Source organism: Bos taurus, chromosome 9 (assembly GCF_002263795.3).
Source record: "Bos taurus isolate L1 Dominette 01449 registration number 42190680 breed Hereford chromosome 9, ARS-UCD2.0, whole genome shotgun sequence".
NCBI classification, from domain to species: Eukaryota; Metazoa; Chordata; class Mammalia; order Artiodactyla; family Bovidae; genus Bos; species Bos taurus.
This window is the reverse complement of record NC_037336.1, coordinates 83948895-83976824: the sequence shown is the minus strand read 5'-3', so window position 1 is coordinate 83976824 and position 27930 is coordinate 83948895. Positions and strand designations below refer to the sequence as shown.

The 27930-nt window shown below is 38.1% G+C and overlaps 1 protein-coding gene across 4 annotated transcripts in view; it reads right to left on the bottom strand.

The window, feature by feature from the left end:
• Positions 1 to 27930, bottom strand: part of ADGB (androglobin) — a 198147-nt gene that overhangs the window by 123704 nt on the left and 46513 nt on the right. For all 4 annotated transcript variants that reach the window (XR_003036243.2, XM_024996676.2, XM_059889738.1 and 1 more), the window contains 2 exon segments: positions 17866 to 18005; positions 14197 to 14283 (listed from right to left, as the gene is read on the bottom strand). Coding sequence is in view for 3 of the 4 variants with exons in the window: in XM_024996676.2 (XP_024852444.1) it covers positions 14197 to 14283; positions 17866 to 18005 (227 nt within the window). In the remaining variant the exon portion in view is untranslated.

Below are 27930 nucleotides of genomic sequence, written 5' to 3'. Positions count from 1 at the left end.
CAAACACCTCATCACCTGAGCTGCTTGGACCTGGGAAGGGCACAAAATGCAGGCCCAACCGAGTCTGTGCCTCTGAGGACTACCTGAGTGCCAGAACCTGAGCAGCTTAGACCTGGGAGGTGCAAGCAGCCCAGGGCCAGCCTCGGATGGTTCCCGGTGGAGCAACCTAGAGCCTGAGCAGTGTGGGCAGGGAGGGTACATGCGCTGTGAGCGGGGGCAGGCCCAGTGTGGCTGAGGCACTGTGAGCGCACGCCAGTGTTATTTGTTTGCAGCGTCCCTCCCTTCCCACAGCGTGACTGAACAAGTGAGCCTAAAAAAAAAAAAAAAAAGTGTGCACCACCACCCCCTTGGTATCAGGGCGGAAATCAGACACTGAAGAGACCAGCAAACAAAAGAAGCTATAACGGAGGGAACCACCTTGGAAGCAACAAGCAATAGATTAAAACCCTGTCGTTAGTACCGACTACATAGGAAGGGGCCTATAGATCTTGAGAAATATAAGCCGGACCAAGGAACTAGCCGAAAATGAACTGACCCCACAATACCCACAGCAACAGGAGAGAAAGTCCTAGATACATTTTTACTATTTTTAGGATCATTCTTTCTTTCGTTTTTTTTTTTTTAATTTTTAAAAAATTTTTAAGTCCTCTATTACTCCTTTAATTTTTCACTTTTATAACCTACTATTACTTTGCAAAAAAAAAAAAAGACCCTATTTTTTTGAAAAGCAAACTTCATATATATATTTTTTTTATAATTTTTGTGACCTTGTTTTTTTTTTCCTTTTTTCTTTCTTTCTTTTTTCTTTTTTTCTTTAACATTGTATTTTTGAAATTCCAAACTCGACTCTAGATTTTTAATTTTAGCTTTTTGGTATTTGTTATCAAATTTGTACCTTTTTTTAAAATAATTTTTGTGACTTTTTTTTCTCTCTTTCCTTCTCTTCTTCTTTTCTTTAACACTGTATTTCTGAAATTCCAAACTCTACTCTAGATTTTTAATTTATGCTTTTTTGTATTTGTTATCAATTTTGTACCTATATTTTCTTTATAATTTTTGTGACTTTGTTTTCTCTTTCTTTTTCTTCTTCTTTACTTTAATATTGTATTTTTGAAATTCAAAACTCTACTCTAGATTTTTAACTTTTGCTTTTTGGTATTTGTTATCAATTTTGTACCTATATTTTCTTTATAATTTTTGTGACTTTGTTTGTTTTTGTTTGTTTGTTTGTTTTCTCTTTCTTTTCCTTGTTCTTTTCTTTAACACTGTATTTTTGAAATTCCAAACTCTACTCTAGATTTTTAATTTTTGCTTTTAGGTATTTGTTACCAATTTTGTACCTTTAAGAACCCAATCTTCAGTACCCATTTTTTACTAGGGAGTGAAATTACTGGCTTGACTGCTCTCTCACCCTTTGGACTCTCCTTTTTCTCCACCAGGTCGCCTGTGTCTCCTCCCTAACCCCTCTCTAGTCTACCCAACTCTGTGAATTTCTGTGTGTTCCAGACAGTGGAGAACACTTAGGGAACTGATTACTGGCTGGATCTGTCTCTCTCCTTTTCATTCCCCCCTTTTATCCTCCTGGCCACCTCTGTCTCCTTCCTCCCTCTTCTCTTCTCTGTATAACTCCGTGAACATCTCTGAGCGGTCCAGTTGTAGAGTGCACATAAGGAAGTGATTACTGGCTAGCCCGCTCTCTCCTCTATTGATTCCACCTCATCATTCGGGTCACCTCTGACTTCCCCTTCCCTCTTCTCTTCTCCACCTCATCATTCGGGTCTCTCCTCTACTGATTCCACCTCATCATTCGGGTCACCTCTGACTCCCTCCTCCCTCCTCTCTTCTCCATGTAACGCTGTGAACCTCTCTGGGTGACCCTCACAGTGAAGAAACTTTTCATCTTTAACCTAGATGTTTTATCAATGGTGTTGTATAGAAGGAGAAGTTTTGAGACTACTGTAAAAATAAGACTGATAACTGGAAGCAGGAGGCTTAAGTCCAAACCCTGACTCCAGGGAACTCCTGACTCCAGGGAACATTAATTGACAGGAGCTCATCAAACGCCTCCATACCTACACTGAAACCAAGCACCACACAAGGGCCAACAAGTTCCAGGGCAAGACATACCAAGCAAATTCTCCAGCAACACAGGAACACAGCCCTGAGCTCCAATATATAGGCTGCCCAAAGTTACTCCAAAACCATAGACATCTCATAACTCATTACTGGACGTTTCATTGCACTCCAGAGAGAAGAAATCCAGCTCCACCCACCAGAAAACCGACACAAGCTTCCCTAACCAAGAAACCTTGACAAGCCACCTGTACAAACCCACACACAGCGAGGAAACGCCACAATAAAGAGAACTCCACAAACTGCCAGAATACAGAAAGGACACCCCAAACTCAGCAATTTAAACAAGATGAAGAGACAGAGGAATACCCAGCAGGTAAAGGAACAGGATAAATGCCCACCAAACCAAACAAAAGAGGAAGAGATAGGGAATCTACCTGATAAAGAATTCCGAATAATGATAGTGAAATTGATCCAAAATCTTGAAATCAAAATGGAATCACAGATAAATAGCCTGGAGACAAGGATTGAGAAGATGCAAGAAATGTTTAACAAGGACCTAGAAGAAATAAAAAAGAGTCAATATATAATGAATAATGCAATAAATGAGATCAAAAACACTCTGGAGGCAACAAATAGTAGAATAACAGAGGCAGAAATAGGATTAGTGAATTAGAAGATAGAATGGTAGAAATAAATGAAGCAGAGAGGATAAAAGAAAAACGAATTAAAAGAAATGAGGACAATCTCAGAGACCTCCAGGACAATATTAAACGATACAACATTCGAATCATAGGAGTCCCAGAAGAATAAGACAAAAAGAAAGACCACGAGAAAATACTTGAGGAGATAATAGTTGAAAACTTCCCTAAAATGGGGAAGTAAATAATCACTCAAGTCCAAGAAAACCAGAGAGTCCCAAACAGGATAAACCCAAGGCGAAACACCCCAAGACACATATTAATCAAATTAACAAAGATCAAACACAAAGAACAAATATTAAAAGCAGCAAGGGAAAAACAACAAATAACACACAAGGGAATGCCCATAAGGATAACAGCTGATCTTTCAATAGAAACTCTTCAGGCCAGGAGGGAATGGCAAGACATACTTAAAGTGATGAAAGAAAATAACCTACAGCCCAGATTATTGCACCCAGCAAGGATTTCATTCAAATATGAAGGAGAAATCAAAAGCTTTACAGACAAGCAAAAGCTGAGAGAATTCAGCACCACCAAACCAGCTCTCCAACAAATACTAAAGGATATTCTCTAGACAGGAAACACAAAAAGGGTGTATAAATTCGAACCCAAAACAATAAAGTAAATGGCAACAGGATCATACTTATCAATAATTACCTTAAAAGTAGATGGGTTGAATGCCCCAACCAAGAGACAAAGACTGGCTGAATGGATACAAAAGCAAGACCCCTACATATGTTGTCTACAAGAGACCCACCTCAAAACAGGGGACACGTACAGACTGAAAGCGAAGGGCTGGAAAAAGATTTTCCATGCAAATAGGGACCAAAAGAAAGCAGGAGTAGCAATACTCATATCAGATAAAATAGACTTTAAAACAAAGGCTGTGAAAAGAGACAAAGAAGGTCACTACATAATGATCAAAGGATCAATCCAAGAAGAAGATATAACAATTATAAATATATATGTACCCAACATAGGAGCACTGCAATATGTAAAACAAATGCTAACAAGTATGAAAGGAGAAATTAGCAATAACACAATAATAATGGGAGACTTTAATACCCCACTCACGCCTATGGATAGATCAACTAAACAGAAAATTAACAAGGAAACACAAACTTTAAATGATACAATAGACCAGTTAGACCTAATTGATATCTATAGGACATTTCATCCCAAAACAATGAATTTCACCTTTTTCTCAAGTGCACACAGAACCTTCTCCAGGATAGATCACATCCTGAGCCATAAAGCTAGCCTTGGTAAATTCAAAAAAATAGAAATCATTCCAAGCATCTTTTCTGACCACAATGCAGTAAGATTAGATCTCGATTACAGGAGAAAAACTATTAAAAATTCCAACATATGGAGGCTGAACAACACACAGCTGAATAACCAACAAATCACAGAAGAAATCAAAAAAGAAATCAAAATTTGCATAGAAATGAATGAAAATGAAAACACAACAACCCAAAACTTATGGGACACTGTAAAAGCAGTCCTAAGGGGAAAGTTCATAGCAATACAGGCATACCTCAAGAAACAAGAAAAAAGTCAAATAAATAACCTAACTCTACTCCTAAAGCAACTAGAAAAGGAAGAAATGAAGAACCCCAGGGTTAGTAGAAGGAAAGAAATCTTAAAAATTAGGGTAGAAATAAATGCAAAAGAAACAAAAGAGACCATAGCAAAAATCAACAAAGCCAAAAGCTGGTTCTTTGAAAGGATAAATAAAATTGACAAACCATTAGCCAGACTCATCATGAAACAAAGGGAGAAAAATCAAATCAATAAAATTAGAAATGAAAATGGAGAGATCACAACAGACAACACAGAAATACAAAGGATCATAAGAGACTACTATCAGCAATTACATACCAATAAAGTGGACAATGTGGAAGAAATGGACAAATTCTTAGAAAAGTACAACTTTCCAAAACTGGATCAGGAAGAAATAGAAAATCTTAACAGACCCATCACAAGCACGGAAATTGAAACTGTAATCAGAAATCTTCCATCAAACAAAAGCCCAGGTCCAGATGGCTTCATAGCTGAATTCTACCAAAAATTTAGAGAAGAGCTAACACCTATCCTACTCAAACTCTTCCAGGAAATTGCAGAGGAAGGTAAACTTCCAAACTCATTCTAGGAGGCCACCATCACCCTAATACCAAAACCTGACAAAGATGCCACAAAAAAAAAAGAAAACTACAGGCCAATATTACTGATGAACATAGATGCAAAAATCCTTAACAAAATTCTAGCAATCAGAATCCAACAACACATTAAAAAGATCATACACCATGACCAAGTGGGCTTTATCCCAGGGATGCAAGGATTCTTCAATATCCGCAAATCAATCAATGTAATACACCACATTAACAAATTGAAAAATAAAAACCATATGATTATCTCAGTAGATGCAGAGAAAGCCTTTGACAAAGTTCAACATCCATTTATGATAAAAACTCTCCAGAAAGCAGGAATAGAAGGAACATACCTTAACATAATAAAAGCCATATATGACAAACCCACAGCAAACATTATCCTCAATGGTGAAAAATTGAAAGCATTTCCTCTAAAGTCAGGAACAAGACAAGGGTATCCACTTTCACCATTACTATTCAACATAGTTTTGGAAGTTTTGGCCACAGCAATCAGAGCAGAAAAAGAAATAAAAGGAATTCAAATTGGAAAAGAAGAAGTAAAACTCTCACTATTTGCAGATGACATGATCCTCTACATAGAAAACCCTAAAGACTCCACCAGAAAATTACTAGAACTAATCAATGAATATAGTAAAGTTGCAGGATATAAAATCAACACAGAGAAATCCCTTGCATTCCTATACACTAATAATGAGAAAACAGAAAGAGAAATTAAGGAAATAATTCCATTCACCATTGCAATGAAAAGAATAAAATACTTATGAATATATCTACCTAAAGAAACAAAAGACCTATATATAGAAAACTATAAAACACTGGTGAAAGAAATCAAAGAGGACACTAATAAATGGAGAAATATACCATGTTCATGGATTGGAAGAATCAATATAGTGAAAATGAGTATACTACCCAAAGCAATTTATAGATTCAATGCAATCCCTATCAAACTACCAACAGTATTCTTCACAGAGCTAGAACAAATAATTTCACAATTTGTATGGAAATACAAAAAACCTCGAATAGCCAAAGCAATCTTGAGAAAGAAGAATGGAACTGGAGGAATCAACCTGCTTGACCTCAGGCTCTACTACAAAGCCACAGTCATCAAGACAGTATGGTACTGGAACAAAGACAGAAATATAGATCAATGGAACAAAATAGAAAGCCCAGAGATAAATCCACGCACCTATGGACACCTTATCTTTGACAAAGGAGGTAAGAATATACAATGGATTAAAGACAATCTCTTTAACAAGTGGTGCTGGGAAATCTGGTCAACCACTTGTAAAAGAATGAAACTAGAGCACTTTATAACACCATACACAAAAATAAACTCAAAATGGATTAAAGATCTAAATGTAAGACCAGAAACTATAAAACTCCTAGAGGAGAACACAGGCAAAACACTCTCCGACATACATCACAGCAGGATCCTCTATGACCCACCTCCCAGAATATTGGAAATAAAAGCAAAAATAAACAAATGGGTCCTAATTAAACTTAAAAGCTTCTGCACAACAAAGGAAATTATAAGCAAGGTGAAAAGACAGCCTTCAGAATGGGAGAAAATAATAGCAAATGAAGCAACTGACAAACAACTAATCTCAAAAATATACAAGCAACTCCTACAGCTCAATTCCAGAAAAATAAATGACTCAATCAAAAAAATGGGCCAAAGAACTAAATAGACATTTCTCCAAAGAAGACATACAGATGGCTAACAAACACATGAAAAGATGCTCAACATCACTCATTATCAAAAAATGCAAATCAAAACCACAATGAGGTACCATTTCACGCCAGTCAAAATGGCTGTGATCCAAGTCTACAAGCAATAAATGCTGGAGAGGGTGTGGAGAAAAGGGAACCCTCTTACACTGTTGGTGGGAATGCAAACTAGTACAGCCACTATGGAGAACAGTGTGGAGAGTCTTTAAAAACTGGGGATAGAACTGCCTTATGACCCAGCAATCCCACTGCTGGGCATACACACTGAGGAAACCAGAAGGGAAAGAGACACATGTACTCCAGTGTTCATCGCAGCACTGTTTATAATAGCCAGGACGTGGAAGCAACCTAGATGTCCATCAGCAGATGAATGGATAAGAAAGCTGTGGTACATATACACAATGGAGTATTACTCAGCCATTAAAAAGAATACATTTGAATCCGTTCTAATGAGGTGGATGAAACTGGAGCCTATTATACAGAGTGAAGTAAGCCAGAAAGGAAAACACCAATACAGTATACTAACGCATATATATGGAATTTAGAAAGATGGTAATAATAACCCTGTATACGAGACAGCAAAAGAGACACTGATGTATAGAACAGTCTTTTGGACTCTATGGGAGAGAGAGAGGGTGGGGAGATTTGGGAGAATGGCATTGAAACATGTATAATATCATATATGAAACAAGTCGCCAGTCCAGGTTCAATGAACAATACTGGATGCTTGGGGCTGGTGCACTGGGATGACCCAGAGGGATGGTATGGGGAGGGAGGAGGGAGGAGGGTCCAGGATGGGGAACACATGTATACCTGTGGCAGATTCATTTTGATATATGGAAAAACCAATACAATATTGTAAAGTTAAAAAAAAATAAATATTTACATTTCCCCTAAAAAAAAAAAAAAAATGGGCAGAGGATCTGAACAGACATATTTCCAAGGAAGATAAACCAATGGTCAACAGGTACAACAAAACGTGCTAAACATCACTAATCATCAGGTAAAATGTAAGTCAAACCCACAAGTTACAACCTAACATGCATACTGCTGCTGCTGCTGCTGCTGCTAAGTCGCGTCAGTTGTGTCCAACTCTGAGAGACCCCACAGACAGCACTCATCAGGCTCCTCCGTCCCTGGGATTCTCCAGGCAAGAATACTGGAGTGGGTTGCCATTTCCTTCTCTATGCATACTAGTTATCATCAAAAAGACTAGAAATGACAAGCGTTGGCAAGGATATGGAGCAAGAGGAACCTTTGTACACTGTTGGTAGGAACATAAGTTGATATAGCCAGTATGGAAAACAGTATGGAATTTCCTCAAAAAATTAAAAATAGAACTATCACATAGTCCCACAATTCCACTTCTGGATATTTATCCATAGGAAATGAAAGCACGAACTCAAAAAGACAGAAGTTTGTCAAAAAGAACAATCTTATGTTCCCTGCAATGTTATTTACAGTAGCCAAGATGTCTATGAATGGATGAATGAAGTGTAGTATTCATATACACAATGTAACATTGTTTATCCATAAAAAAGGAAAGAAATCTCGCCATTTGAAACAATGTGGATGGACTTTGAGGACATTAGTAGTGGTGGTTTAGTTGCTCAGTCGTGTCTGACTCTTGCAACCCCATGGACTGTAGCCTGCCAGGCTCCTCTGTCCATGGGGTTTCCCAGACAAGAATAATGGAGTCGGTTGTCATTTCCTTTTCTAGGGGATCTTCCTGAACCAGGAATAGAACCTGGGCCTCCTGCATCGCAGATGGCTTCTTTACTGACTGAGCTATGAAAGAAGCCTCTTGAGGACATTATGCTAAGTGATATACATCAAAGAAAGACAAATACTGTATGATTTGTTTCACTTATATATGGAATCTGAAAACAAACACACTCATGATATAGAGAATAGATTTGTGGTTGCCAGAGGCAAAGAGTGGGATTTGGGCAAAACAGTGAAGGTATTCCAAAAATACAAATTTCCAGTTATACGATAAATCCATCAGAACACTGTAATGCACAGCAGGGTAACTGTGGTTAATAATACAGTAGTGTATAAGTAGATCTTAAAAGTTTTCACAAGAAAAAAAAATTATAACCATGTGTGGTGATACCTGTTAACTAGATCTGTGCTGACCATTTCTTAATATATAAAAAACATTGAATTACTATGTTGTATGCATTCATGCTAAGTTGCTTCAGCTGTGTCTGACTCTGACCACATGGACCTCCACCCACCAGACTCCTCTGTCCATGAGGATTCTCCAGGCAAGAATTATTGCAGATGGTGACTGCAGCCATGAAATTAAAAGATGCTTTGCATCTTTGATTGCAAAAAAAGCTATGACAAACTTAGATAGCATATTAAAAAGCAGAGACAGATTTTCTTTCTTGGGCACCAAAATCACTGCAGACTGTGACTGCAGAAATTAACAGACACTTGCTCCTTGGAAGAAAAGCTATGACAAACCTAGACAGCATATTCAAAAGCAGAGACATCACTTTGTCAACAAATGTCTGTCTAGTCAAATCTATGGTTTTTCTAGTAGTCCTGTATAGATGTGAAAGTTGCACCATTAAGAAAGCTGAGCACTGAAGAATCGATCCTTTGGAACTGTGGTGTTGGAGAAGATTGCAAGGAGATCAAACCAATCAATCCTAAAGGAAAATAACCCTGAATATTCATTGAAAGGACTGATGCTGAAACTCCAATATTTTGGCCACCTGATGGGAAGAACTGACTCATTAGAAAAGACCCTAATACTGGGAAAGATTGAAGGCAGGAGGAGAAGGGAATGACAGAGGACGAGATGGTTGAATGGCATCACCGACTCGATGGACATGAGTTTGAGCAAGCTCCTGGAGTCAGTGATGGACAGGGAAGCTTGGCATGCTGCAGTCCATGGGGTCGCAAAGAGTCGGACACGACTGAGCGACTGAACTGACCTGAACTCCATAGTTCTCCTCAGTATGCTCTTGCTATCCTATATCCTTTCCTTAGTGAATGAATAAGCACAATCACATTTTGGGTTCACCTGTATGTGTATGTAACCTCAACCCATAAGCTCCAGCTCAAACCTCTCTGCAGATAACCAGGCTCACGTGTACAACCATCTAATAGACATCTATTCAAAAACAAATCAATTGATCAACCAACAAAAACATCCTGTTACCATCTTCTACTTTTCAGTCAACTTAGAAAAGTGAGAATGATCAAGTCTCTTAGCATGAAACTCTCCTCAAATAAAAAAATATATCCCATTGATCCTTCTTCCTCCTACTGCAGTAGACAACCCTTTCAACATTCTTTTTTTTTTAATGTTTTGTTTTATCTTTTCTTTTTTAAACATTTATTTATTTGGCTGCACTGGGTCTTCGTTGCCGCACTTGGAACCTTCCATCTTCATTACGGCATGCGGGATCTTCAGTCGTGTCATATGAACCCTTAGTTGCAGCAGGTGGGATCTAGTTCCCTGACCAGAGATCAATCCGGGGCCCCCTGCATTGGGAACGTGGAGTTTTAGCCTCAGGACCACCAGGGAAGTCCCCCTTTCTCCATTTGTATCAGTTTTTTCCATAGAAGCCCTTCTGCAATACTGCACAGACCAGTTTCCCTGCTCCAGTCACATATCTGTCCTCCTGCTCTGAGCAAGACTCCAAACTCACAAGCCTGATGGAGATCATCTTCCTGTATAAAAATTTCTCAGCAACATTCTGTTGTGAATTTCTTAACTTCGTCTGTTTTGCTCCTGTACACCTCTCCACCGCCTTCTCATCTCTTCTCTAGAATCCAGCAGTCATAATTCACTCCTGCAGATTCATGTGCTTTTCTGGGAGTACACCATGCTGTCTTGCACTTCCATGCTATTCTTTCTTCTCTGAGTTGGCTTCCCTGCCCCAGTAAGCCTCACTAGTTTCCACTAATTCTTTGAGATCAGTTTAAGCATTACTTTCTGAGGAAATTAAGCTATATGTTCCTGCACTGGATTACCACAGAATCTTTTACACACTTCTAGTTTAGCCTTTTAAAGTATTTTTAAAATTATTCATCAACAAACATTTATTCAGACCATACTGTGTACGGGTCATGCAGTGTCATTTTTTCTAAGCACAGGAAGTCTCAACATTGAGAAAGACAAAAAAAGAGTTTCTATTCTCATACACCGTACCATCTCAGTGGAAGATGGAAGGCAGACTGTGGAAGGTAGTGATAACTTTCATAATGAAAATTAATAAACAATGGGCTATGGAATCATTTGGAAAAGAAATTATTTAAACCTAGATGGCTGAAAAGGTTTTTCTGAGGAGTTGATATTTAAGCCTGGTGAGATCTAAGTGTTATGATATATCCAGCCAAGTAAATATCTGATGGAAGATCATTTAAGGCATAAAGAAAGAACAGTTCAGGTTAAGACCCTAGGGGATAATGATTTTAGAACATTTGAGAAGTGGAATGAAGATGTGGGAGGCCAGGTAGGGTTTTTTGTTTTGTTTTATGCATTTAATCCCCAAAGGCTCTGCAACCTAAGTAGTGCAATCATAACTGAGGTATAAGAGAAGGTTGCAAATTTTATGTAGTCACAAATGATAGACTAGGAAATACTAAAATCAGGATTAAAACGGATCTTTCTGAATCCAAAACCATGTGTTTTTTCCACCTACAATGTAACCAATGTTATACTGTGAAAAAGAAATATTCAAATCCCACAGGATGAGACTATACAACTTCTTGGACAGTTAGAATTAAGTATGGGATGGTGGAGTGTTCCATTCTCAAATGAATTACATCAAGATCAGACAAATTTGTGGAGAAAAAAATCATCTCTTCATTTGAAATTGCTAGACTTCTAATATCCACTCTGTGTTTCTAGTATAATACAGAGAGTTACAACTTTTTGTTTTTTGTTTTCAAATGATAAGACAGTGTCAACTGTAGGAAAACATGAGGCAAGGTCAACAATTGCAAATCTAGCAATGTCTCCCTTTGCTACTTCTATGCGAGAGGGAAGGGAAAGGGCTGTCTGTTGAAAACATCACAAAACACTTTTCACCCTATTGATTTTCATATGGAAAAAGTCAGTAGTGAACACAATTTGAAACTTCAATATTCTGATTCTCCTGGACCTCTGTTAAACCATGACCATGACCAGTGAAGTCCCTCAGGGGCTGTCTTGGCACATGGAATCCTTGGTAGTAACAGAAACATCCAACTTCTGAACAGATCATGGCTTTGATCTTATCATTCTCCTGCTTTCCATGCCCTTTTCCTCCCTTCCTCTCAAATCAAACCCAGCCAACAGTAGAGGCTCTGATCAAATCATAACTTTCTCCAGGAAGCCATGCCTGACCTCTTCCTGTATCCTTGGCAGACAGGGATTTCAAATTAAACATTTCTTAACAATCATTATTACAGTTCCATGACATTTTTTCATTTAAAATTATACACATATATACACATGAATTAACTTTGTAATTTTATAGTGTAATTGCAATTTTAAATTATATGAATAATGTGGCAGAGTATTCAGAATAAAAAATCCTACACATTATGACATAAAGAGAGTACATATCTTTTACTTTTTAATTATATTTAGAAGTAAAATGACAAACTTGAACATCTGAGTCAGTCTCACTTACTTGTCTAGACTTTTCTCTGCTTCCAAAGGTTGATTATTAGCTATCATACATACTTCTATATAATATTAAATAATCTAGTGATATGCATTAGGGGAAAGAAACTAGCACTAACTATGTCTCTACCACACATCAGCTACTTTTTCCAATACTCTCACCTTTTCAATCCCCAGAACAGCCATATAGGATAGGTAATTTTTTACCCCTATTTTACATATGGAAACTCTGGGCCCCCAAAATTATATTACTTGTAACATTTACATAGCTTGAAGTAGGAAGTATAAAAACATTAATCTAGATATACAGTTCTGAATCCAAATCTCAAGCTTCCCTCCCTTATATCATTTTCATAGACATTTTATAAGCAACCATATATTCATGCAAATTGAGCATCTAAAATAATTCAACTTTTAAAATTAATTTAATTATTAAACTGGTCTTATAATCATGAAAGTATATGAACACTGTTTTCAATTGTCATGCATAATTTCACTGTATGATTCTAGCAAGAGACTATTCACAATTTTTAATTTAATAATTTTCTAATCAAGAATTATTTTGATCTCCTGTTTCTTTACCACCCTCTGATAGATGTCTGATGTTTTCATGTCTCTGGTATCTTTATTGCAGGAAAAATTAATGGAAAATTATAAGTATCCCATCAACATTGAAGATAAAAAATTAGTAAAGTCCATGTTTATAAACCTACCCTCTCTCTACTTCTCCTTACTGATATTGACCATATTATGCCAATAAATAATCTCTTAGGTATCAGAAAATGGTTTTCCATGACAAGATATAAAAAGCTTGCCATAAAAAGCAAGGTCAGTTCTCTTCCAAGAAAAGGCATCAAGGAGTTTGTCTATCCTCCTAATTTTTCCCTACAAATATTTTAATTTGAACTAAGCAATGGCTAGCTTATCCTGCTGAAAGGATGTTTTAAATGATAGAATCCAAGTGACTAGAACCTGTCTTCAATGTCCTTTAACCTGGACCCTGGAAATGCTAGCTTTCTAACATCAAAGATCAGAGATGATCCAAACTGATAACTGTACTGTGGATTTGATCTTGTAAAAATCAGCATTCTGATTGACGGTATGTTTAGATCTATTGATATAATTATTTTCTATGTACCTTAGTCTGATTAATTTTCAGTGTCAATGTAATATTGTCAAAACATATGTCTATAATCTTTATGTATGAAACAAAAAATATTTGTGAAATTTTAAGTAAGCTTTGCATTAAATGCTCTTTCTTTATACATAGGCAAACAATTTTTATATATCTAGAATCATATGAGAGAAACACTATGTGCTTTGGCTCCAGAAATATTTAGATTCAAATTTTACCTCCAGGTACAATGTACACAGCTTTAGGGAATTCAACCACTATGAGCTTTAGTTTCCTCATTTCTAATGATATACAACACTGAGCTGATAAGGTCATATGGATGATCAAATAAAATCTTTTCAGGACTGTGAGTTTTAACTGGAATAACATATTAAAATGCCTAAGGTCTAATAGGCATTTTAGTGTTATTTATTCCCTACTATGGGTAGCTAATTAAAAGTTGCTTTAATTTTTCTGTACTGAATAAATGTATGAGTATAAAGGGGTCACCTGTAAATATTTTACCATAGTAAATAATTAACATTGTTTTAATATTTGTAATTCAGATATTTAAGGATTAAATTTACTATATATAAGGAAAAAGAGTTAATCATGCAATTCTCAATAAGTTTTATATAATACTATAACATGCTATTTTCCAAACATTTTGTAAAATGTGGCAATTTTTGAAATTTTCTTTAAGACTATTTTAGTTAAAGAAATTTTACTGGGGAAGAAACAAAAAAAATATATCAGTAATTTAATGGTCAAACATACTGGAGAGAAATGACTTCTGGTAACCAACCCGTGAGTGCATGAATCACTGTGAACTCTCCCAGTTCTCTCCTCTCTGCCACATGGATGCTGAAAAAGCAAAAACACAATAATACAGTCAATAACATTTGAAAACAGGAAGAGGTCTATAAAAGACAGGAATCTCTAACAAGCAGTGGTAAAAGAATAAATGGGCTCTCCAGATGGCTTAGTGCTAAAGAATCTGCCTGCTAAAGCAGGAGAAGTAGGAGTTTCGGTTCAATCCCTGGGTCAGGAAGATCCCCTGGAGTGGAAATGGCAACCCACTTAAGTATTCTTGCCTGGAAAATTCCATGGACAGAGGAGCCTGGTGAGCTCCAGTCCAAGTGGGGTCACAAAGAGTCAGACACGACTGAACACACACACACACACACACATACACACACACAATAAGAATAAATGTAGGGGTCCCACTGGTTATAAATGACTGAATAAGAATATACTTTTCCAGCACTCAGATGACTTGTTTTGATAAGGCATTTAAATCGATCCCTGATAGCTCAGTTGGTAAAGAATCCGCCTGCAATGCAGGAGACCCTGGTTTGATTCCTGGGCGGGAAGATCCCCTAGAGAAAGGATAGGCTACCCACTCAAGTATTCTTGGGCTTCCCTTGAAGTTTAGCTGGTAAAGAATCCTCCTGCAATGCAAGAGATCTGGGTTTGATGCCTGGGTTTGATGCCTGGGTTGGGAAGATCTCCTGGAGTAGGGAACGGCTACCCACTCCAATATTCTGGCCTGGAAAATTCCACGGGAGGAGACTGGCAGTCTACAGTCCATGCGGTTGCATAGAGTTGGACACGACTGAGATTTCACTTCATTTCACTTCATATATATAGATGATACATAATCTCTTCTGTATATTCAACATACTATCATATTCTTTTAAAAATAGGGCACTGTCTTTCCTCTTTCGAGTTTCAGTAATTATCATAAGATTCCTATGAGTCTGTATATTAAGCCAGTCTCACACATGGCAGGGCAAGATGGGCATCACACATTTTTGATAAAATCCTTAGATAATTTTAGAGAAGCCAGAAACATCCATTCTATCTTGTACAAAAGAGTGGATCTGCCACTATGGCATAAAGTCAATGAGACTGTGATTGATTAACTATCACTCTTCTTATTTTAATCCTTTACTTTTAATATTTTTCTGAAGTGATTAGTCTATTTTCAGTAACACACACAAATGTTATATCTATATTTTGCTCAGGAATCAGAGCTTCAGTTCAACCTTATGCCAGTGGTGGTGGCTGATGGTATTGATTGGTATACATGTTTTTTAATTCAGAAAGAAATATTATTCACACACTCCATCATTCAGAAATTTATATTGGTTTTTTGTTTGCAGATTATAAACTGTGATGTGTCCACATATCTCCAAGATAACAAATATCTGCTGCTGCTAAGTCGCTTCAGTCGTGTCCGACGCTGTGCGACCCCATAGACGGCAGTCCAACAGGCTCCCCCATCCCTGGGATTCTCCAGGCAAGAACACTGGAGTGGGTTGCCATTTCCTTCTCCAATGCGTGAAAGTGAAAAGTGAAAGGGAAGTCTCTCAGAGGTGTCCGACCCTCAGCGACCCCAAGGACTGCAGCCTTCCAGGCTCCTCTGTCCATGGGATTTTCCAGGCAAGAGTACTGGAGTTGGGTGCCATTGCCTTTGTAGATATTCACAGTCTAACCTCCTCTTTGAATAATCATATTTAGGAGGTGACTGTACGAAGCTCATAAAAGTAGTGTTATTTCCTCTGCACATGTCACAGTGATATTTAAATAACTACTAAATATTAATTTTTAGTGTAGAAAGCTAAAACTCACATTAAGAAATTCACTATCTACTGTAAAATCTGAGAAAAACTTTTGGACAAATATAAATTGGACCACGTAGTGATTTCCACTTCAAGGTCTAAGAAGCATCCTGCATTAAGCCTGGTCCTTTATTTACAAGTTGGATTCGTTTGTTTTTCAAAAATAACCATAATGCCATTTCTCAAGTTTTTTTTAAATTCTACTGTAGCTTTAAGAAAGATAAAAATGCCACTCCGATTATTCGGGTCAAGCATTTACTGCTTCACTGGCCTGGCTGCTCTCATTCTCAGAACTTCAAGTTAGATCTGAGAATTAGGAACATTATTTCCTTTCAAAGATAAACAAACATAGTTGTTACCATTTTAAATACTTAGTAGTATTCAACTATCTAAATGCTGTGAGCTGAGCTTTTAAAAATGATTGAAATTAAGGGTTGCAAGCTGGGTAACACAAATTCCAGATAGAAAATTGAGGGTTGGTAACAGAAAAGAGAGATGAAGAGGCTGGCAGTAGGAGGGGCTGTTTTTGTTTGTGTGGCTTTGGGAGAGAAAAAGGAAGCTAAGCCAAAAGAAAACCACAAAAAAACAGACCAGGCTTCTGACTGACATAGCTGTGTATAATAATAGAAGGGGAGGGGGCTGAGCTTTGAGCCAGTGGCTGGAGTGGCCAGTTAGAGCAAGTGGGTGTGTTCTGCTGAAAAGGACCTGGTGTGATAAACTGCAGGAGGGGGAAGGGTAGCAAATCCAAGCTGGTGCATTGTGTGTGAGAATTCTTCCACAGATTGGAGACGCACAGTTGCCTTGCATTGGCAACTCAGGTATCAGAGCTTTTTTGCATCACTCAGGCCAGAATAAAACACTAGTGGTAAAGAACACGCCCGCCAATGCAGGAGATATAAGACATGCAGGTTCAATCCCTGCCTCAGGAAGATCCCTTGGAGAAGGAAATGGCAACCCACTCCAGTATTCTTGCCTGGAAAATTCCATGGACAGAGGAGCCTGGTGGGTTACAGTCCATGGGGTTGCAAAGAGTCAAACACGACTGAAACAACTTAGCACTGGCACAAGGACCAGAATAGAGGAAGCACAGTCTGCAAGTGGAAGCTAAGACATGCCTCGCATAGGTTGGTGCAGGAACATAAGACACAAGCAGATTTCCCAGGAATATTGAAGGAAACATGACTGTTTTCATTGTGAATGTATAAAAAGGACCAGTGTTACCTAAACCATGAGGAACACATGGACATCCTTCAGAAGAGATCAGATTTTCAAGATTAGCAAATGATGGCTGCATACACAGAGCCTAAGACTTTAACTGGATCCAGGATACTTTGGAGTAAGAAACGGCAACCCGCTCCAGTATTTTTGCCTGGAAAAATCCCATGGACAGAGAAGCCTGGTGGGCTACAGTCCATGGGGTTGCAAAAGAGTTGGACACGACTTAGCAACTAAACAGCAGGACATATATTCAATAATTAGATGAACCAGTATTTTCCCCTGCAAAATAACTTCTTTCTCTCGTTAAACTGAAACTTTACTTTCCATGACTGACTTTTCCATTCATCATAAGGAAACACTGGCTACAGAATCACTTTTGAGCATTTTTATTGGGGGAATTTTGTCTCATTGCTGGCTAACATAAGACTTCAAACCAGTGGCTTTGGAATGTTTATTGTTACAGTAGAAAGTTTACTCTGTTTGGAGAAAATGCTTTTTAAAAATGATTTTTTGAAAAATAAAGGTATGCAATATTGGTGCATAGTTGTTGCTGTTTGCCATTTTGTTTTTATACAAGTGGGTGATAATTCTTTATTCTACTTACTCAACATTTGCCAGCTTAATGATAGCTTTACACAAAAGCATTGGCCAAAGTTCAAATTCATAGGTTGTAGCTGGAAGCAATAGATTATTTTCTTCATCAAAAGGCAGAAAGTCATCAATGGTTATCTTTCTCCAGCAACCCTAAAGATGCAAAGAAAGGAATATACCATTAGTGATTTATATTATTTTTCACACACATTCTTATATACTGCTGACATTATTATTTACAATTTGTACAATTTTATTTTATAAAATTTAAAATTTTATTTTATAATTGTGATTTTATTTTAGCATCTTATGCCTAATGGCTGACCTACTAGTATTGTATACTACTCTGAGAAATTTAGCTTATTATTTCATTTATTGTAATTAAAACATGTCTATATCTATATCTATAGTGTCATTATTTATGAGGTCTTTTAGCACATTCTTGGATGCCTCATCCTACATAATGGAGTAAATTGAACTATTTCAAAAGCAAAACCAAAACATCATGCAATCATGGATAAGTTTAGGCACAATTAAATAACTTATTTGTAGTCATAATGCAAATTCTCCAAATGTAACTTTAGTAATGATTTTTTATCCTCATAGGCTCAGTGAGATTATACTTCCAATTACCATATCACTCTTACTCCTAATTAAAGATCTATTTTGAATATAAAGTTAGTTAATTCTTTATCTAATAAAATCATGATATATTTACATATATATATCACTTCATAATTAAAAGTTTGAGATAAATGATAAAAATTAATGATTGTGAGCTCAAACTCCTTTAAACTTTGGTTTTACATGTGAGATTTATTTTTCAGCAGTGATGCAAGCCTTGTGAACTCAAGGATCTGCATAATACATGGCTTATACCTATACCATTGAATTGTTTATAGTCTAGAGAGGGAGGACAAATAAGAATATACAAAATACAAAATGTAATTGTAATATGTTTCAAACGCTCTGGAATAAGAAAGGAAATGTGACTAATTTGCTCAGTGGATGTCTTCACAGGAAGTTGACATTTGAATTCAAGCCTTAACTAACAGTATACTTTTCCTAGGTAGATAGGAACAGTAGAGTGAAAATGTCTTCTTTTTATGACACTTGTAACTGAATTCATACTACATTATTTAGTGGTTATGTGACTTTTTATTTCTTTCTTTGTGGATAATGTAGGGCAAGACAGGTTTGAAGGAACAAGTATTTAGCTATTCTCTCTTCTAACTTTAGGTGAAACAACTCAAAATAATACACAGTAAAATTGACTGGATTGATCTCCTTGCTGTCCAAGGAATGAATACATAAATGAAATGTTCTGTATATATAAATACAAATAATTTTTGCAGTTGGTATTTTTGGACCTAACATTTTTGCATTTGGTAATTTTTGGACCTAACAAAAGCAGAAGATATTAAGAAGAGGTGGCAAGAACACACAGAAGAACTATACAAAAAAGATCTTCATGACCCAGATAATCACAATCGTATGATAATTCACCTAGAGCCAGACATCCTGGAGTGTGGAGTCAAGCGGGCCTTAGGAAGTATAACTACGAACAAAGCTAGTGGAGGTGATGGAATTCCAATTGAGCTATTTCAAATCTTAAAAGATGATGCTGTGAAAGTGCTGCACTCAATATGCCAGCAAATTTGGAAAACTCAGCAGTGGCCACAGGACTGGAAAAGGTCAGTGTTCATTCCAGTCCCTAAGAAAGGCAATGCCAAAGAATGCTTAAACTACCACACAATTGCAGTCATCTCACACGTTAATAAAGTAATGCTCAAAATTCTCCAAGCCAGGCTTCAACACTACATGAACCATGAACTTCCATATGTTCAAGCTGGATTTAGAAAAAGCAGAGGAACCAGAGATTAAATTGCCGACGTCTGCTGGATCATCGCCAAAGCAAGAGAGTTCCTGAAAAACATCTACTTTTGCTTTATTGACTATGCCAAAGCCTTTGACTGTGTGGATCACAATAAACTGTGGAACATTCTTCAAGAGATTGGAATACCAGACCACCTGACCTGCCTCTTGAGAAACCCTTATTCTGGTCAGGAAGCAACAGTTAGAACTGGACATGGGACAACAGACTGGTTCCAAATAGGACAAGGAGTTCGTCAAGGCTATATATTGTCACCCTGCTTATTTAACTTTTATGCAGAGTACATCATGAGAAACGCTGGGCTGGAAGAAGCACAAGCTGGAATCAAGATTGCCAGAAGAAATATCAATAACCTCAGATATGCAGATGACACCACCCTTATGGCAGAAAGTGAAGAGGAACTAAAAAGCCTCTTGATGAAAGTGAAAGTGGAGAGTGAAAAAGTCGGCTTAAAGCTCAACATTCATAAAATGAAGATCATGGCATCTGGTCCCATCACTTCATGGGAAATAGATGGGGAAACAGTGGAAAGAGTGGCAGACTTTACTTTTTTGGGCTCCAAAAATCACTGCAGATGGTGACTGCAGCCATGAAATTAAAAAGACTTTTAAGTGGACCTGGGGAATTCAAGCCTATGTTTTTCCAAGGTCAACTGTAATTATCGTTATGTTCAAGCAATGGAGTACAAGGTAGATCAACAAATATTAGCATAAAAAATGTTCATGGTTAGGGAAAACATACAGAATGATGAATACTATATGATCTCACTGTTGGCACAGATTGTATATAGTGTGTTTACATATATACTTTTAAGAAAAAGGTTTAAGAGGGTAAACAGATAATTTACTATGATTGTCTGGGTAGGTAGACTCATAGGGACATTTCATTTACTAATTTAAACATTTTAATAGTTTTTGAATGTGTTTTAATAAAAGCATATACAGAGTTAATAATGGGTTTTCCTGGTGGCTCACTGGTAAAGAATCTGCCCACAACGTAGGAAACCCAGGTTTGATCCTTGAATTGGGAAGATCCCCTGGAGAAGGGGATGGCAACCCACTCCAGTATTCTTGCCTGGAGAATCCCAAGGATGGAGGAGACTGGTGGGCTACAGTCCATGGGGTTGCAAAGAGCTGGGCATGACTGAGTATGTTTTAATAAAAGCATATATAAAATTAATAATGAATTGAGAATAAAAAATTTCCATTTTGAAAATAAAAGTAATTGAATAATGGGAAAGTAATTTGTTACTGCAGCCACAAAATTAAAAGGCGCTTACTCCTTGGAAGGAAAGTTATGACCAACCTAGATAGCATATTGAAAAGCAGAGACATTACTTTGCCAACAAAGGTCCGTCTAGTCAAGGCTATGGTTTTTCCTGTGGTCATGTATGGATGTGAGAGTTGGACTGTGAAGAAGGCTGAGCACCAAAGAATTGATGCTTTTGAACTGTGGTGTTGGAGAAGACTCTTGAGAGTCCCTTGGACTGCAAGGAGATCCAACCAGTCCATTCTGAAGGAGATCAGCCCTGGCATTTCTTTGGAAGGAATGATGCTAAAGCTGAAACTCCAGTACTTTGGCCACCTCATGCGAAGAGTTGACTCATTGGAAAATACTCTGATGCTGGGAGAGGTTGGGGGCAGGAGGAGAAGAGGACGACAGAGAATGAGATGGCTGGATGGCATTACCGACTCAATGGACGTGGGTCTGAGTGAACTCAGGGAGTTGGTGATGGACAGGGAGTCCTGGCGTGCTGCGAATCATGGGGTCGCAAAGAGTCGGACACGACTGAGCAACTGAACTGAACTGAACTGAACTGATGCCTTGAAAACACTATTTAAAGAACAAAAATGTCACTGGGTGTGAGAGACTTTGTTTCAAATGCTGACTGCAAACTCTACCCAGACTGTGGGTTGGGGTAAGAAAAACGCAGGAGATAGGGTTTGTGCGGTGTGTCCTGTACCCACAGTTGAATAAACTCCAAATTCTATAATAACGTTGTGCTTAAAAAGTATAAAAGTTAACCAGAAATAAAAACTAGTATGCTTTTGTATGGAAAGATAGATGACGATTGGGGAAAACCACTGGTCTCAATGTGTGTGTTTTCTTGCTTATTCAGAGCGAAATGAAAGCACTCAGAGAAAGATTGCCAAGAGCAGTACATATTTCAAGTGGAGAGCAATAATGTAATTGCTTTTTTCAAGGAGCCCAAGGAATGCTGACATTGGAAAGTACCGAGGAGACCATGTGTAGCTCAGTAGCAGTGTTATCATTGCCAGGTGAAAGAAAAAAGAAAACTCTGTTTTATGATACTGTTCTTCATGCTACCTAATAAATTTTTATCTGGTTGATGTCAAAGAACTTTGAGGCTATTCACTTAGAATCCAAACTGGAAAAAAATGGGAATTTTTTACGGGAGAAACAATACACTGGTATAAAAACCTGAACATTAAGTGTCATGCCAAAAGGTTCTCATTGGTTGGTTTACTTTGAAGTGATTAAAGGTGAAAGTGTTAATCACTCAGTTGTGCCTGACTTTGCAACCCCATGGACTGTAGCCTTCCAGGCTTCTCTGTCCTTGGGATTCTCCAGGCAAGAGTACTGGAGTGGGTTACCATTCTCTTCTCCAGGGGATCTTCCCAACCCAGGAATCAAACTTAAGTCTCCTACATTGCAGGCAGATTCTTTACCATCTCAGCCATATAAATTCTTCAAGGGGCAATAAGAAAGAGGGAGGAGAATACATGCAAAAAGGCAGAAGGAGAAATCTACGTCCAGTAAGAAACAAATAAAAAAAGTGTCTATAAATGAAAAGGGAAAAAAAGCAATTTGTAGCAGCCTTAAGGTGTACAAGACTGCACAGGGGAAGGAAAACTGAGGTAAGGCAGAGGATGCATCTCCAGTACATCATCTTGAGTCAAACAGTAGGAGGTAACAGAGAATGTATGTATGAACGTGTTTCTGAAATATTTGCAGTGAAAACTGAAGGATAGACACATAAATACTGAATTAGAATTGGAAGAGGAAAAAGCCAGAAATTAAATTGTGTATGTCTGGAAAAGGACACATATAGTGAAAATAACAATCCATTTTACCTTTTCAGAAATCATTTCCTCTAGTTCTGTACTACACCTCATCTGGAAAGAGGTGTTGGCTCAGCCCTACCACCTGGGAATTAGGGGGAGAGAGGCAGAAATGTTTGCTCTTAGCCCAGAGAGAATAGATATCTACAACTAGAAAACCAGGCGGCCACCTCTATTCCATGAACATGGTCTCTCAAACAGCAAAGTTCTTGTTTCTGTCTCTTTAAAAATTGCCTCTGTCTATCTATTCACTTTGCTGGTGGCTCAGACTGTTAAGAATCTGCCTGCAGTTCGATCCTGGAGAAGGGAATGGCTACTCACTCCAGTACTCTTGCCTGGAGAATACCACAGACAGACGGAGCCTGGCGGGCTACAGTCCATGGGGTCACACAGAGTAGGACATGACTGGGCGACTTTCACTTTCATCTATTCACTATCATCACTCAGTATTTTTCTATCCCCTCTAGGGCTACAGTCCAATTTTAAAGAATGGATCAAAGTAGAAGAGAACTAGCAAGAGGTTACTGTAACTTGGCTTCTGTATTTACTTTACCAAAAGAACCGTAGATTGGGCTAATGGTTAAAATAAGAATATATGTATGAACAAAAGCTCTGAGAAAAGAAAGCAATAGATTCATATTGATATTCATATATATATATATATATATCCTTATATTAATGAACACACTAAGTGGATACTTCATACTCAGCTCTATAGAGAAAAGTGAAGCAGATTCAGGGAAGACAGTATCAGGGTTTCAGGTAGAGTGGAGAGTGCTCAGAATGAGTCCCTGAAGTGTTAAACACAGAAGATACTCAGGCATTGGCTGTTATATTCTAAAACAGGTTATCAGCTACTTTTTCCTTATGTAAGCAAATGATCATTCAGATAATCACGTATAAAGGAAAATAGACCTCAATATTGTTACCCCCAAAATTCACATATATATTCTAAGTAAATAAAATTTTGGAATGCATATTCCTTCTGAATGAAAGATGAAACAAAATAAAATGTTCAAGAGAAGGGAAGCTGTAGTAAAAACAAACAAACAAAAAACAATGATGAGGATTAAGGATTAACCCTTTTGTATGTAGAATAAGGAATAAACCATTATGTGTTCAAAGTTAAATACTAGTAGAAATGTTTACCCAGAAATGCTAAGAAAACATTGAAATGAGAGTAAGAGGTGCATTTTATTCTAAAAAATCAAAGCAAACTATAAATTCCTTATAGTTAAAGTAATATGGTATCTGAAGAGAACAAGGAAAAGAGTGAAAGAAAAGAGAGCTCCAAATCAAACATAATTTCAAAGTGGAAATTAGTGTATGATAACACTCAGTTTTTAAAATCAATGGGTAAAAAGTAAAACATTGACATAAAATGCTGGGGCAACTGGCTGAGGTTTTTAAGTAAAAAAAATAAACCAGTTCTTCATTCTCACAGTAGATAAAACAAATGATAGGTCTAAACATTAAAATAAAACTAAAGGGAAATATTTTTTGTATTCTTGAAGTAGTACCTTGTTTAAATGACAAATATCCTAGACTCTGTAAAGAAATATAATGACATAATTGACTACGTAAAAATTACAAATCACAGTCAGGTGGAGGCCACATAGCTAAAAAGACTAATTTTAAAAGTACTTCCTTTATACTCACATTTATTATTACCTACAATGTATAAAGCCTTCCCAAGTGGCTCAGTGGTAAAGAATTTGCCTGCAATCAGGAGATAGAAGAGATATAGGAGACACAGGTTCAATCTCTGTGTTGGGAAGATTCCCCGGAGAAGGAAATGGCAAGTAAAGTTTGGGATGTAAATTGCCTAGGAAATCCCATGGACAGAGGAGCCTGGCAGGCTATAAATCATGGCATTTCAAATAGTTGGAGACAGCTCAGCAACTAAACAATAACAACATATAAAAGAATACAATTTCATAACAAAACTTTAAATAACCTGCTTTATAAGTAGGCAATAGGGGGATACCAGAGGAACTAAGCAAGTCTGGGCAACTGAACCACAGCAAGGTCATATTGTGAGAGAATCGGGTGGAGAGTTGCCTGTGATCATTACATGCCCTCTATTTTTGCATCTGGACTCAAGATGGGCAGGAGAGTATCTGGTAAGCTGATCCTGTGATTCTCCCCTTGACTCTACCAAGGAGTAGGAGGAAGAATGATCCATTCCTTTGGCTTCCACAATAGGAGGCAGCAGTGGGGAAAGAAAGGAGCAAAGAAAGAATACAGGAAAGAAGGGAGGAAACTAATAGTGTTGAAAATCTACTATTTATCAGGACCTTCAAAATTCTCCAAGTCAGGCTTCAGCAATACATGAACCATGAACTTCCAGATGTTCAAGCTGGATTTAGAAAAGGCAGAGGAACCAGACATCAAATTGCCAACGTCTGCTGGATCACTGAAAAAGCAAGAGAGTTCCAGAAATACATCAACTTCTGCTTTATTGACTATGCCAAAGCCTTTGACTTGTGGATCACAATCAACTGTGGAAAACTCTGAAAGAGATGGGAATACCAGAACACCGGACCTACCTCTTGAGAAACCTATATGCAGATCAGGAAGCAACAGTTAGAACTGGACATGGAACAACAGACTGTTCCAAATAGGAAAAGGACTATGTCAAGGCTGTATATTGTCACCTTGCTTATTCAACTTATATGCAGAGTACATCATGAGAAACGCTGGGCTGGAAGAAGCACAAGCTGGAATCAAGATTACTGGAAGAAATATCAATAACCTCAGATATGCCGATGACACCACCCTTATGGCAGAAAGTGAAGAGGAACTCAAAAGCCTCTTGATGAAAGTGAAAGAGGAGAGTGAAAAAGTTGGCCTAAAGCTCAACATTCAGAAAACTAAGATCATGGCATCTGGTCTCATCACTTCATGGCAAATAGATGGGGAAACAGTGGAAACAGTGGCTGACTTTATTTTTGGGGGGCTCCAAAATCACTGCAGATGGTGATTAAAGCCATGAAATTAAAGACGCTTATTCCTTGAAAGGAAAGTTATGACCAACCTAGATAGCATATTCAAAAGCAGAGAAATTACTTTGCCAACAAAGGTCCGTCTAGTCAAGGCTATGGTTTTTCCTGTGGTCATGTATGGATGTGAGAGTTGGACTGTGAAGAAAGCTGAGCACCGAAGAATTGATGCTTTTGAACTGTGGTGTTGGAAAAGACTCTTGAGAGTCCCCTGGACTGCAAGGAGATCCAACCAGTCCATTCTAAAGGAGATCAGTCCTGGGTGTTCATTGTAAGGACTGATGTTGAAGCTGAAATTCCAATATTTTGGCCACCTCATGTGAAGAGTTGACTCATTAGAAAAGACCCTGATGCTGGTAGGGATTGGGGGCAGGAGGAGAAGGGGATGACAGAGGATGAGATGGTTGGATAGCATCACCGACTCGATGGACATGAGTTTGGGTGAACTCTGGGAGTTGGTGATGGACAAGGAGGCCTGGCGTGCTTCGATTCATGGGGTTGCAAAGAGTCGGACACGACTGAGCAACTGAACTGAACTGAACTATCCGGTTCTTTTACATAATTACCACATTTTATCGTTCCCTGTATTTTTTCCAGGACATATTGTATGCCTATTCTCTTGAGGGAGATGGTCTCTCTGCCTTTATGTGCAAGGGAACCTGAGGGGCCCATGTGGCCCTAAGAATGCATTTGGAGATACTGAAGATGAGAAAAGCTTTCTGTAAAGTCTCAGTGAGCACAAATAAGACCATGCCCTTCAGAGATGAGTGCCAGCAAGGGGCCTACAACATAATTCACATGGAGCTAATCATATCTCAGTGCTCAGCAGTTTAGCATCATTTCCCACATGCCATTCCTCAGGTGAATCCAAAGAGGGACCAGAAGAAGTCACTGGACATGGGGTTGTCTTTCTGATTCCTAGCCCTCTTTCCCAAGAACTACACCATCTAACGAGGCAGGTTAAATGACTGTGTCAGACTAACATTTCCAAATTGGACTAAATTCATTTTTAAAAAGTTTCTGAATTCAGGAAGGTGTAGATTTCTGAGGAATCTGTACAGTTAAACAGAAATCACATTTTCTTTACAAAATGGTATATAGTGTTAATAAACATTGACCCCTATCCAGGAGGAAATTAGAAAAGATGGGCGGATGGCAGCGAGCAGAGAGAGAAAGAAACTAACAGGGTTGGTTTAGTGTTCTGCTGACGCTGTTTTGAAATTCTTGATAATTTTGAACTTTGTTCCAACTCAAGTTTAGGCAAATGTGCAGAAGTGGGGCTAAATACCCAGGCATCCGACCTCCTCACTCCTCCCGTGTTTACTTTCTTTCTATAATCCTACACTGTCCTCTGTGTATCCACATTCTTAATGCCATGTCCTCCCTTTCACTCCTCTGTACACATGTAATACTCTGAAGTCTACTCTGTCAAATCTGCCTCCTTATTGGTCAACATAGAAGGATAAAGGAATTTAGGAAGTTATTTTCTCTAATAGCACTTTGACTTTCAAGGTCTTGAAAAAAAGGTCTTATATAAAAAAACAAATAAACCCAAACTCCCATTTTGGATATCAAAGGCTAAGATTCCCTTCTCTACCTTCTACTGTGCATGTTCAGTTGCTAGGTCATGTCTGACTGTTTTGCAACCCAATGGGCTCCTTTGTCCATGGGATTTCTCTGGCAAGAATACTGGAGTGGGTTGCCATTTCCTTGTCCAGAGAATCTTCCCAAAGTGAAAGTGAAAGTGAAGTCGGTCAGTTGTGTCTGACTCTTTGTGACCCCGTGGACTAGCTGGCTCCTCCATCCATCCATGGGATTTTCCAGGCAAGAGTACTGGAGTGGGTTGTCATTTCCTTCTCCAGGGGATCTTCCCGGCCCAGGAACTGAACCTGGGTCTCCTACATTGTAGGCAGACACTTTTACCATCTGAGCCACCAGGGATCAAACCAGCATCTCCTGCACTGACAGGCAGATTCTTTACTGCTGAGTCACCTAGGAAGCCCCTTCCTATTGTAATGATCCTATTGATTCCTAAACATTGGCCTTTGAGCATTCCCCACCCCAGGAAGAATAGATGGCTCCGGCTCATTAAGAAGAAA